This window comes from Hippoglossus stenolepis, chromosome 16, assembly GCF_022539355.2.
Source record: "Hippoglossus stenolepis isolate QCI-W04-F060 chromosome 16, HSTE1.2, whole genome shotgun sequence".
Classification (NCBI taxonomy): Eukaryota; Metazoa; Chordata; class Actinopteri; order Pleuronectiformes; family Pleuronectidae; genus Hippoglossus; species Hippoglossus stenolepis.
In genome coordinates, this window is record NC_061498.1 from 6,401,513 (window position 1) to 6,414,642 (window position 13,130).

The 13,130-nt window shown below is 44.3% G+C and overlaps 1 protein-coding gene across 10 annotated transcripts in view; it reads right to left on the bottom strand.

Annotated features, from left to right (window-relative positions):
• The window catches only part of cacna1aa (calcium channel, voltage-dependent, P/Q type, alpha 1A subunit, a), a 65,340-nt gene that overhangs the window by 16,712 nt on the left and 35,498 nt on the right, over window positions 1-13,130 (bottom strand). For 9 of the 10 annotated variants that reach the window (XM_035180532.2, XM_035180535.2, XM_035180531.2 and 6 more), the window contains 9 exons: window positions 12,738-12,821; window positions 10,823-10,825; window positions 8,846-8,962; window positions 8,606-8,671; window positions 7,902-7,999; window positions 7,622-7,772; window positions 6,992-7,119; window positions 4,888-4,984; window positions 320-434 (listed from right to left, as the gene is read on the bottom strand). In XM_035180532.2, coding sequence (XP_035036423.2) covers window positions 320-434; window positions 4,888-4,984; window positions 6,992-7,119; window positions 7,622-7,772; window positions 7,902-7,999; window positions 8,606-8,671; window positions 8,846-8,962; window positions 10,823-10,825; window positions 12,738-12,821 — 859 coding nt within the window. The remainder of the gene's footprint in view (window positions 1-319; window positions 435-4,887; window positions 4,985-6,991; window positions 7,120-7,621; window positions 7,773-7,901; window positions 8,000-8,605; window positions 8,672-8,845; window positions 8,963-10,822; window positions 10,826-12,737; window positions 12,822-13,130) is intronic. The other variant, XM_035180530.2, reaches the window with a different exon arrangement.

Sequence of the window (13,130 nt, forward strand, 5' to 3'; positions counted from 1 at the left end):
AAGGTAAGAGGGAGGACACACAGACATAAAAAACAAACAGACAGAAGAAAGTTTCTATTAGTTACAGTAGATAACAATAGAAGATACGATCAATTCAACTGTAGAGGACGATGTACAGTACGCAGGCTGAGATTCCACAGGACCTCAACCTTCACGTTCACACACGCTAACAGTAGGAGAAGCATCAGGAGGAGCCGGAGGCCTCTGGGTTCACGGCACAGAGAAACAAGACGTGTGCTGCACTCGAGGGGGAGACATGAAACAGAAGAAGAGCGTATAAAAAACTTTGAATGAAAGGAGATAAGAGGGATTTCCAAACCTTCCGCACCCTTGGCGATCTTGATGTCCAGCGCTGTGCGGATCAAGGCCATGAGGGTGGAGTTGAAGTGGACCGTGTTGTCGTCGGCCACGGGCAGATCCATGCGGAGCAGCCTCTGTGGGAGAGCCAATCGAGGGGGGAAAGCCGTGAGAGAACTGGGGTGGGGTGTGTGTGTGTGTGTGTGGAACCTCCAGGTGACAGGAAGGGAGGAGGGGTTTGGGTCGGGGAGGGTGAAGGAGCTGTGAAGAACATCTGCAGCAGCCAATGACTGCGTCCGTCTCTGCCTGTAACACGTTTATACTCGGATGCGGCGTCAAATTGCACATATTTGAATTTTAGTGGATATTAAGCATCAAGGATTTTGATGCTGTTTTTGATATGAAAGAACCTGTGAGCACCACGGCAACCGATGAAGACGCTTACCTAGAATCGTCCCAGGCTTATATTCAGTCATTCATTTCCCTCTCATGTTATGTTTGTATGCGTTTCGAGGCCTCACAGGTTTGTTGAACCTTCAATGAGAAAACAGGAGGACCGACTATCGCTATCCACAGCTCCTCCTAAGGGTTTGGAGGTTCACATTGAAAACAACACAGACCAGATGACAAACCAATAAACCACAAAACGATCTAAGGAAAGGGAACGCTTTTGTTTTTGTTTATTGGTTTGATCCTTTTTTCTTTGGTCTTGTTGGTTTATATAAGATACACAGACACACACCAACTCACAGATGACGTTCGTGTGCGTTTGGTGACAGAAGACGGCGAAAACCCGGACATGCAGCAGATCATGCTTCCCCCTACATCCTGATTAAATGCCTCTCCTCTAATCCACCCATCAAAACTTTGTTTTAAATCCACAACCCCCCAACCCCTTCTTGCACATCCCACCCTCATGCGGCATGCGATGCGCACACAAAATGCCTCACAGGACAAGCAGCTGCGCAGCCGTACACAGAAAGCATCCTCTGTTGACAACATTAAAATGAGTTTGTGAGTTGTTTTTTTTAACGTGGCTGTTCTTGGAGGTAAATAAGAAGAATCTGTAGACAATGGGGCTATAGGCTGTATAACGATAGAGGCTCTAGCTCTATCGCTAATCATCTGATGTCTAATGTGTGGAAAATGGGCACACACTCGGAGGTTAATAGGTGAGAGAGAGCAGCATTCTGCGGAAAAAGAAATATGAAGGAGGAACTAAAACATGGCCGCCATGGAAGTGTTGTTCTGGCGCATGATTGCAGGCGACCGTAATCCACGTGTATGTAGGAAATGTGCGATGAACATTCAGCCGGAAAGTAGATGTAAGAAGAGGTGAAAGGGGAAAAGCTGAAGGGACAGAGATGACAGAGGAATAAAAATCGATTGTTTATAAGCTGGAGCAGGTAAAGAGAGAAAAAGTGACCAAACTACCAGAGGAACAAAAAAAAAGACACATCACCATACTTAGTTGGCTGTGTCTGACAGAGAAGTTCGGAGGTTAGGAGCAGTGGAGCTAGACAGGCCACTGTTCTGTGGACTGGTCGGAAGGTCAAAGGTATATCAGAGCCTGGGATATCTCTGATTGGAAAAGGGAGGTAATAATCATCAAGGGGCAGGTTAAGATGCTCGGGAAGGTTTTAGCCAAACACCAGGCATGACAAGCACGTGAGGTTGTTGAGCGGGAGAGATTCACTTTGACTGCAGGGAGGAGGAGCAGTTTGAGGGTAAAATGAAGAAGGTAGAAGAGAGAGAAAGCACCTGATGTAAAGATGGAAGATGGCAGAGGTTGGGGTTAAATACATAAACATGATTTACTAAGGAGGAAACAGCTCGAGCTGCAAAACCTGGGTGGAATAGTACAATTTAGCTGCCAAGCTGGTCATGGTTTCACCCCCGTTTGTTTATTTGTTTGTAAGATTATATAAAAACTACGGCACAGATTACCATGAAGCTTGGTGGAAGGATGCCGTATGGGTCAGGGAGGAACCCATTGTATTTTGGTGTGGATCCAGATCCGTACACTTTCTTTAACATTGCATTTACTCATCATTTTTGTTGATTTCTCAGAGAATAACTCCATATGAAAAAATATCAGGTATTATTTAGGACTGATATTTGATGAGTGTGTGCAGTTTGGTGCAGATCCAAATAAAAATCTGGATCTTTTTTCATGCCGGCAGTGCCATTCTAGAGTTGGAGTGGAGGTTATGGATGGAAAGTGTGGGTAGGAGAGTCTACCCACCTTGACTGACACATTATAAATTGCACTCTTATTTAAACCCCAACCACATGGAAGCATACTTAGTGTATAATATTAGCACTATTTCCCCAGGTCTGCTGGAGGAGGAGGGAGGATAAAGCAATGGTTGGCGATGGGGTGATCTCCTGTGCCTACAGGCTGTTTGGCCGGCTGTCCCCTGAGGCAGGCTCACAGTGATCTGCCAATGATGTCTCGTGATTCTGTCGCTCTGATCACAAGAGGAGTCGCAGGAGATCGTGGTAACATGAGGGTAAATCTGTTTGTTATCATTTCTGTTTTATTTTCTCATCCCGATAACAATTTGCGTACGACAGACAGGGTGCGCGTGTGCAGGTGGGGAGCTGGTCGTGGTGGTTTTTACGGTCATGCAGAAGACAGGTGAGGGAGTGTGTCATGTGCGGGGAGGGGAGCGGTATGCAAGAGATGAGGGGTGCAGGGGGCTGGAAACAGAATAGAACTGCATTGACGACAGAACCAAAGGACAAAGAGAAGATTGGACTTGCAGATATAAAAAGGCTGCTCGGGGTGGGGGCGCTTGGAGCTGCTACATGAAGGGTGACAGAAAAAAAGAACAGCCTCTGTGTGGCGACCGAAGGCTCTCAGAGGAAAACACATCACTGACACAAGCCCTTCTGCTCTCTCTACCATGAGAAATAACAGAGAAGATCCTACGTGGAGGTTGATGTGACCTGATTCTGTGTGTGTTTGTGTGGAAATGTGTGCGAGTCCGCCCCCATCCACAGGACGGAACGAGTCGGAGGACGTAAGTCTGGTGGACCTTCCAAGCCCTGCTGCACACGCATGCTTCTAAGAGTGTGTGTCTTCAGCAGCGTCCACGTGTGTGATTGATGAACATATTTCAACATATTAAAATAATTGCTTTGCTGTATACACTCACTACAATCACTCTGTTTGCCGAGTAATATGAAACAGCGCTGATTGTAATGTGCATACTTGTCTAAACGAGTCTCGTGTCCGTCGTATACGGTGCAAACGAGCTGAGAAGGTCCCTCTTTTCGTCCCCTCCTGTGGATACACATCCTGCGTAACCCCTGGACCTAAGTGTCTTGCTCCCTGCGCCCACCAATCCCACACCACCACACAACGCCACAACACCGATCAGCCCACCCCCACTTTCCACGAGAAAAGAAACAGAAACAGGAAACCAAAGAAACAACGACACTAAAGTTTACAGCACGTTGAGCGCTTAGAGGTCCCGGGCCCCTCCCTCTCCCTCCTGGCCCCTCCCCCAAAGGCCCTCCCTGACACCCATACGAGACTCGGGTGTAGATGGGCTCCTTTCTGACCTTGTAGGCCACCCGTGCTGGACACCTCTTCCCGAGGCCTAGTGGAGGACACATGTGCCTCAGCATGTCATACATTTCCCTGCAACTGATCCTGCCACTGCATCGTGGGCCAGTGCCACCAACCCCGTTAACAAAAGCACAAAAGAAAAGGGAGAGACAGAGGTGTTGAGAAAGGGAGAAACAAGTTGCAGCGAGAGAGAGAGATGGAGGAGACGAGTGATTAGAGGATAGAGTTAAAAAGAGAGAGAGAAGGGTCACAGCGTCAGAAATTGAGAGTAGACAAAAGGAGAAAGGGAAAACAAAGCAAAAGAACAAAACAACAGGAAGACAAGGTTATTGGGCTGATTTGGAGAAACTCTGGCCGAGTGGCTCCTCTACGAGCTACAGGACTCTAACGCTGTCATGTGAAAAAAAGAGAGGGGGGGGGGTAAATGACAAGGGGACGGGAGACAACAGGAGGAAGATTTGAGGAAATAAATGTTCTCAAAAGACAATTCTGTTCAAGCAGGACAACAGTGTGTACGGTGCGTGTGTCCGAGTGTGTGCACAGAGGAGCAGGGCAGGCGCCAAGCTGCTCCTGCACAGACGAGGAGAGAGGGGAGGAGGAGGAAGGGGTGTCAATGCAGTTTCTGTCTTTCCCCCAACCCCCAAAAACCAAGAACAATGCAACACTACAGTGGGCAACCATAGCTTGCTACATTATAGCCATGGCTCCACAGCAAGCAAAATAAAAAGAGTATTAAAAATAAAAACAAATATTTTACAACGTGGTAAAACTTCTTAATATGCTTTTTTTTTTTTTCATTTCACTGAGTGCATTTCACATGCGTCTCTGGGTGTCTGCATTGTCCCGCACATTCTCTCAGCAGTTCAGAATGCAAGTCGATAATGGTGGAAAAGAAGTTGTAAAAAAATTGAAATGAAAAAGAAATCAATAAATAAAGCAGCATTCACTCCATTCCTGGATGCTGTGGCTAGCACGTGTGGTTGAGAGAGATTTTGTTTGAATGGAAGTCAAACCTTGCAGGCCACCCTATGGGGGCATTTCTTGCCTAAGCCCAGAGGCGGATCGATAACTCGTAATAAACTGTACATGTCCTTATAATGAATGCGCCCGCTGCAAGAAGAATAAAGGGAGTTAAGAAACACACGAGAGCACACACACACACACACACACAGGAGAACACACACAAAAACATCCAGAAATAAGAGAGAACATAGGGAGGAAGAGCACAAGATTGACAAGTATACACAGTAAATACTTTTATACTGAAGTACGTTAACTATCCAATAATCTCTATAAACAGATTCTGCATCAGAATATGCAGAATCTGGGTTAATCAAGATTTAGGGGCCAAAGTCTGTTTCTAGTTTGACCAATCACATTTGAGCAAACTTTGGTCGCCCGCAGCTCAACAGTAAGTATGGAGAGAAGAAAAAAAAAGGCCAAAATGTCCTGTGGACCTAAAACACCCACACAAGATATCTGTTTGGGTTTTGTGTGGAGAGATGTTCGGCTTCATTCATTTGTACTTATGCGTGATGTTTGAGTGTAAACGGCGAACGGGAGACGGAGTCTACACTGGAAGCCACAAAATATTGGCTGTTGCCCCCAGAGGCTAATTTGTCATCAGACGAGCCAGTCTGAGTTTACAGATGTGTCCTGTGTTTGTGTGTCGCCATGAGAGAGAGAGACGAGTCAGGAGGCGCTGAATGAATCTGATTCAGTTGCAGTGAAGATTTTACGAATTTAAGAAAAAGTATCAGTCCTGATGTCGAGGTCAGGGTTGATATTTTGGAGATAGCCGAAAAGACCACCTCCGAATGTACGTCTGGCGTGATGGAATCGCTATCGAACTCAGAGCTGTCGAACTTGAGATCGGATCACAGAAACCACATGTTAATACCAGGTGTGTACGGGGCCACACACACACCCATACACACTTTATTCTGTTGTTATTTTTTCCTCTCCGTCTTCTCTCCAGTCCAAACCCCTGACAGGATATGCGCACGATGTAATTAAGCAATTGCTAACAGAGTAGAAAAGCATATGCTTGGGCGAACAGCTAAATGCTTAATAGCTGCTTGTGTTGTGTGCAGATCGCCTCCCTCTTAAATATGTGTTCAGTGTCATCCACGTGTCTGCGCTTCCTGTCGCCTGCGTCCCGAGCAACTGTGTCCGTACCGCAGTCCGTGATGTAGCGATGCTAGCTCCAAGAAAAAACAATGTTCTAACATCTACGAGGTGACATTTGGAAAGAAGGTAAAGATTTCACATCTTAATGATCTTTCCTGTAGATCTGAACATGACCCTTCAGCCTTTCATCTCCTTTTCCTTTACGTTTCCTATTGCTGCTGTTTAAAGTATTCTACCTGTGTGTGCACGTGTGGACAGCATGAGGGAAACACACAGGCACTGGAATACAGATACCATGAAACTTAGCATGTCTACAGTATGTTTAGGCTTCAGGAGTCAGACAGGGAGGAGGCTGGTTTGGAGTGTAGACGTTGCCACATTAAGTTTTTTGGCAGTATGCAGATTCCAGAAGAAGGGGAGGTGTTTTGGAACGGGTTTGGGGGTATTTAAAGACAGTTTACAGAAAAAGGGGTGGAGGAGGAGGGAGGGGTTGTACGGTGCGAGAGAGATAACCAGCTGCCAGAGGTTTGAGGTTATTCTCTAATCCGGTACATCCCTCTTGCAGCTATCAACGAATTGACGCTTCTGCTTTTGTAATGTGCCATTTAAATTACAATGTGTGTACCGCCGTTTTACCAAAGTAAGTACGCAAAAAAAAACGCAAAAAAAAACGAAACAAAAAAGATTCACGAAACTGTGAGGTCACTGCTCAGGCCCTGCTCTGTGTGAATAAGCATATTAAGACACGTACAAGAAACATACAATAGAGCATTTGGTGTATCTGAGGTCGTAAAACAGCATCTGTGTTTAAAAGTGGGAAATGTTAAGAGTTGAACTGTTGACCACTTCTAACTCCTGTGCAAACGTAATGTGTGCAAGTAGTTCTAGGCAGGTAAATAAGAGTTTTAACTGTGTGCGGGTGTGTTTAAAAAAAAAAGAAGATATGTGTGAGTATGTGCACCCGAGGGCTTGCATGTTACCACGTACCAGGCCGCAGGATCATATTCGGCCCATATCCTGACATACTCATCCAGGTGGTGAGGTCCCAGTATGGATGAATCTCTAGTCAGGTACTCAAAGTTGTCCATGATGACGGCTACGAACAGATTCAGCATCTACACATGAAAACACACGTGAAGAGGAAAGTAGACGTTACAAGTGGAGCAAATCAAAACAGATCATCAGCTCACAACGCCACCTAGTGTTTCAAACTGTCTCGGACAACATTCTCGCGGAGTCAAACCCAGAAGACAGATGTAATTTAGCCACTAAACTCCGGCTACATCCAAACTACTATGTTTTCGCTTGTAAATTAAAATAATCTCTGTCCATACGAGCACTTTGGCTCCTTATCAGTTTTAATCCTCAACCTTATTAACACACCTGAAAACGCATATCACGTGACCGCTCATGTACACACGGCCTGACCGGCTCAGGTCCTGCTGGACACGGAAATTATTGTCGCAGATTGCTCGAATAATATCTTGTCTCCTAAATATGATCGTAGTTGTATCATTGTAAAATACAGAATCTGTATTAATCTCATAATCACAAAGAAAGAGCAGATTATCCGTCTTCCTGAATGGTGACGAAGGAGCCGGATCATTGTGTGCTCACCAAGAATGAACAGAAGAAGATGAAGGAGACAAAGTAGAGGTAGGCAAACTGGCTGCCACACTCTGGCTCCGGGTTCCCCGCCAGGGGGTCGCAGTCTTTACTCCCCAGACATGCCAGCATGATCTCGTGCCACGCCTCCCCTGTTGCGCTCCTAGAAAAACCCAAAGAGATTCCTTGATTCAGGAGGGATTCAGGATTCAAAGGATTTTTAACAATGTTTTTGGACGATAAAAGACTATGTTATGTAGACATTACAAACATCACATTTAAACACACGCACCTGAAGAGGAGCATGAGAGCCTGTACGAAGGTCCTGAAGTTGTTGTGCTGGTTGATGGCGGAATCTTGGTCTTCTTCTATAGCAATATTCCCAAACAGCTGTCAAACCCAAACACACTGTTAACATGGAAAACCAGCTGTTCATCACTTTTCAGGCATCACTTTGTTGCCACCGCAGGACTTTTTGAATCCAGATTTAAGACTTTAAAACCAGTTTACAAAATCTAAGGTCATTCCATCATTTTATTTTAATTGCATTATTTTACTCTTACAACTTATTTTTATATTGTTCATACAGATTCTATCCTTTTTATTTCTTTTACTTCTTTACCTCCTTTATTCTGCTTATTAATTTCTTTTTGGAATATTCTTTTAAACTCTGCTTTCTGATTTTGAATCGATTTTTCCTAATTTTGTCTCTGTGTTGTCTTTAAAGTCCCTGTACAGCACCTTGAATCTACCTCTGTGCATCTAAATGTGCTTCATAAATAAAACTGCCTTGCAAAGAGTGCAACCAAACTCCATGTCCACTGCTTTCTTAACTAACCTTCCCCTCCCATCATGCACCGAATCCTTACGACCGCCATCATCCTCCTCCGGCTCCTTCTATACCTCGTCAACCTACTCATCATCGTTATCCTATAAAATACATTTAATGCTTCCCAAATGCATCCTAGCACATTTTAGCACGAGGCCGTCACCCACCTGCATCCCAATGATGGCGTAGATGAAGAACAGCATGGCAATGAGGAGGCAGACATAAGGCAGAGCCTGAGGAGAGAAACATTCATCGTATGAGGGCCCCGTGCACGCTAGTATACGAGACTGCACCAAGGCATTGTCTATGTATATATACACAATATTAGACGTGTGTATGAAAAATGCAGACATGTGGATGCATATAATTCCCCGTGTGTGTGATATGCTGAGAAGTTGAGAGTGAACCTTGAAGGACTGAACGAAGGTCCAAAGCAAGATGCGGATGGTTTCTCCCTGCCTCAGCAGCTTGATGAGACGAGCTGCCCTGAACAGCCTCAGGAAACTTAGGTTGATGAAATTATTCTACAGAGTACGGCAACGGCATAACCAGAGAGAGAGAGACAGAGAGGCAGAGAGGGAGAGAGACAGGGAGGGAGAGAGAGAGAGAGAGAGAGAGAGAGGGAGAGACAGAAACAGATAGAGAGAGAGAGGGAGAGGGAGCAGGGTGTAGAAAGGATTAGGATTGAAAGGTGAAGATAGGAAAGTGAAGGAAGCAATAAAGGGAGATGAAAGCAGGAGGAGAGGGAGGAGTTGGGGTCAGAATAAAGGGAGACAGTTTTAGTACAAAGTGTGCAAACTATTTTCCGCACAAAACCAAAGCAATAAAATTAAAGGAAAGACAGTCAAAAACAAAACTGATTCAAACTCAACACAAACCAAAAGAACCAGGAGCCAAACAAGTCAAAGCAAACCAAACTCAAATCAGCAAGGCTCTGACAAGCGTTTCATATCCATCGGGTTAGACAAAACCAAACAAAACAACACAGGGGGGGAGGGAAGTCATCCAAATCTAACTAGTTTCATCCAATTGGGTTATGTGGGAGTCATTGTGGTGAGTAGTTAATGTGCAGGGACGTCAGGACGTTTTCTTGGAAGGACAACCAAATGCACTAATTCTCTCAAGGCAGGAATATGCAATCGTTTAAAAATAAAGCAAGCACACAGCATGCAGATGTGCACCAATACGAGGCAATCCAATAGGATTGGCTGCCAAAGTCATGTGACATACGACAGCTATGTCACAGCCGAATAAGAGCAAGACGGTGGTTGATGGACCAGTTAAGGTCTTTATATACAAGTTCATATATTTCCAATATCAGCAGTTTGATATGATGTAGTATTAAGGCCACATGAAAGGGGAAACAAGTCGAGAATAAAGTTGTAATATCACAAGAATGAACTCACAATATTATGAGAATAAAGTTGTAATATTACGAGGCTATTGTTGTTTACATCTGAGTGCAAAAGTGTTTTGTAATGAAATTGTTAACAATGAAATTGTTAATCAAGATTTTAGATACTGAAGGAGTGGAACTCTTTCTGGAAATATGATTATGTTTTCTTATCTTAATCTTATTTTAATATTACGACTTTTTCAAATTAAATTACGACTGTATTCTTGTAATATTATGACATTTTTGGACATTAATTTCGTAATATTACAACTTTATTCTAATCCCCCCCCCCTACATATGGCTCTAATGCTCCGTGTATGATGATCTGTTATGTGAGCTTTTCCATTTTATTCCATTATATTATTTCCATTATTATAAATGTAAAACTAAATCTGTAATATGATAGAGTTCAACCATTTACCACAGTAAAATACAAAAGATGGCAAGTTTGGGACTGGCAGCAGGCACATGCAGGTCACAATACAGCATGTATCACATTGCTGTGTGTGTGTGTGTGTGTGTGTGTGTGTGTGTGTGTGTGTGTGTGTGTGTGTGTGTGTGTGTGTGTTCCTGCCACAGACATGCAAGGGGCCTCATGCATCACTTGTTCTCTCTGCCAGGGGCAAAGCTTTAGACTCGCTCAGTCGTTTCTGGAAACATTCTCCCAGTCACTGTCTTATGTACGGACGTGTACATATGTGCATACAATGAATGGCAAATCCTTTACAAACAGAGCTCTAGTTTTCTGTAAAGGATGAAGACTACGGGCAGGATTTATGGCTGAGTAATATATAAGAATACAGTATTGATACAGTGACTGGCAGAGAGGTTAGTAAACATGGTGACAAATGAAAGATTTTCACAAAGGTTCGGAGTTCTGTGTGGTGGAGGGTCAGGCAAAGCATTCACGTTTCACAGCCGTTAAACACTGGCCGGGATGCAGGGAAAACAGATGCAGGAAAATAAGATCTCCAAAAAAATTACAAACCATCTACATGTGGATGTTGCAGACATATGGTTTATAGCAGCAAATTTTTGGATTTTTGTTTTTTTTGGTTGGTTCGAAGAACAACCAGAGAGATTGACCAAGCCGGGGTGTCATGGGTGGACACAGAGGATTCATAGTGCATTTTGATTGGATGGAGTCGCAGGACGTAGTAGTTGTTGGGAGTGGGGGAGAGGGGGAGGGGGGGAGAAGGGGGCATGGGGGGAGGGGGGGCGAAGTAGATTACAGCGGGTCGTCGTAAAGTTTGTAGACGATTTAAAGAAAGCATGTGAAAAGATAAAAAACAAGAAAGAAATGGAACGTCATTACAGAGACAGGTTAGCACAGCAGCAGCTTTCAGTCTGCAGATTCTCCGTGTAGCAGGGATACCAAGACAGCGCGGGATCGATTCGGAATAAACAAACAGTCTCTGGAAATGAGTTTAAAAACAAACCAGCCGCAGGAATATTTACTAGAAGCTGGCTGGTGAAAAAGCATCAATTTACTCTTTAAACGAGCTTGAGTCATTGGTATCCCTTGCTTCGGCAGACAGACCTGGTAGGTAAGGAGTTGGTGAAGCTGCATCAACCTTTTTCCTGATAAATCTGTCGAATACAGTTTAAGCATCCCGTTCCTACCAGGTGCATCTTCAAATCTGCAAGAGCAACTCTCCAAAAGTTGATCGGACAGAACGCAAAGCAAATTTTCAGCTCACGTTATTATCGCAGGTTATTGTCCCAATAAGTTCGCTCAGATCTACTGTTTTTTTTGTGACTTGTTCAAATCACAGAGATGCATCTTCACCTCAGTTTTGACTGGCGTGGAGATAACTCACTTCCAACACTGACTAACATACGTGCACTGACTTTGTATGCTATTGCTTTGTGTCTGAAAATCACTTCACGTTCTGTCTGACCGCACCTTTTGAAATAATTTCCTAAATAAAATAATCAATCAAAATAGACTCTCTCCACATGTATATACACTCACACATAGATACATATATACACACAGCACACGTCAGAAGTTCCACGGCCATATCGACGGATAAGAAGTTCTCGCTTGTGAGAAAACTGCATTGGATGCCACTCGCAGGAGGTCTGACTGTCTGCGTGGACGGTAAAGACTTTATGGACGATAGTGCGAGCGAGCGTGATGCAAATAGCGCTGCAGACAGCTCAAGGAATCAGTGGAGTGAAACACTAACTTATAGATTTCTCATGTTTTCATGATACTACATTAAATTAAATGTAAATGTTTTTGGTTCATTATAAAACGGTTAGAATATGACGGGTCACCACAGTTTAGATAATTAATGTGAAACACTAAACGCACAAAGGCTATTTTTTAAAAAGTAAATATTAAATATTTTGGCTTAAAACTTTATTTAAACATTGAACATCAGACATGTGGTAAACTGTTCTTCAAGTTCTGTTATATTTGTCTCCCTTTTTTTTGCTGATCCCAAAAAAACGACCCGATCTGTGACCAAGAACCATGACCTGATCTGATCCGAGCCGCGGGTGTTGAGATCCGTTGCACCCCGACTTGCTACAGAGCATCAGCCGGGCTTTCTGCCTTTTTTTTCCCGTCTGCGGCTCAGTGCCGGCGAGCCTCAGTCGGGTCTCTCCTCGTCCCACCAACTGGGACAATTATATAAGACTTTCAATAGATGTTTGTGCATGACTGAGCAACGCGAGACTCAACAGAGGCCTCTAACTCATGCTCTCCCTTCCTTGTCTTGACTGCTGTATGTTTTCCAGACAATGTGACGGATGTGCGAGGCCACGGACGCATGCTGGCGCTCACCTAACAGTCTTCACTTGGTCACTAAACAGGCAAACAACATACATTTCTAACACGATATCACTTCTCTCTCTCTCAAACATAGAGACAGGCACGAGATCCTGCTACTTACCCCCAGCTCGGTGACCAGAATGTCGGTGATGCTGCCCAGAACTGTCACACAGTCAAAAATATTCCAGGCATCTTTGAAATAATTCTGGGGTCAGGACAAGAGAGAGACAGAAGGAAAGGAGACGACGGAGGGAGGGGAGAGGAAACAGGGAAGTTGGGAAGGTGATGAGAATGACACGGTAAGATTCAGACAAACGCGGATGTTTGAGAGAGATTGACGGAGAAATGGAAAAAAAAAGACAAAAAGAGCGAGAGAAGGAGGGAAAGAAAGAGAGAGAAGGAGAACAAGAAAACATGTCAGTATCCGACAGGAACAGGAGAGGAATTAGATGAGACAAATGGACCATCAGTGACGGCATGTTGAGCGGATGCCAGCAGACAGGCCAGCTGAGGA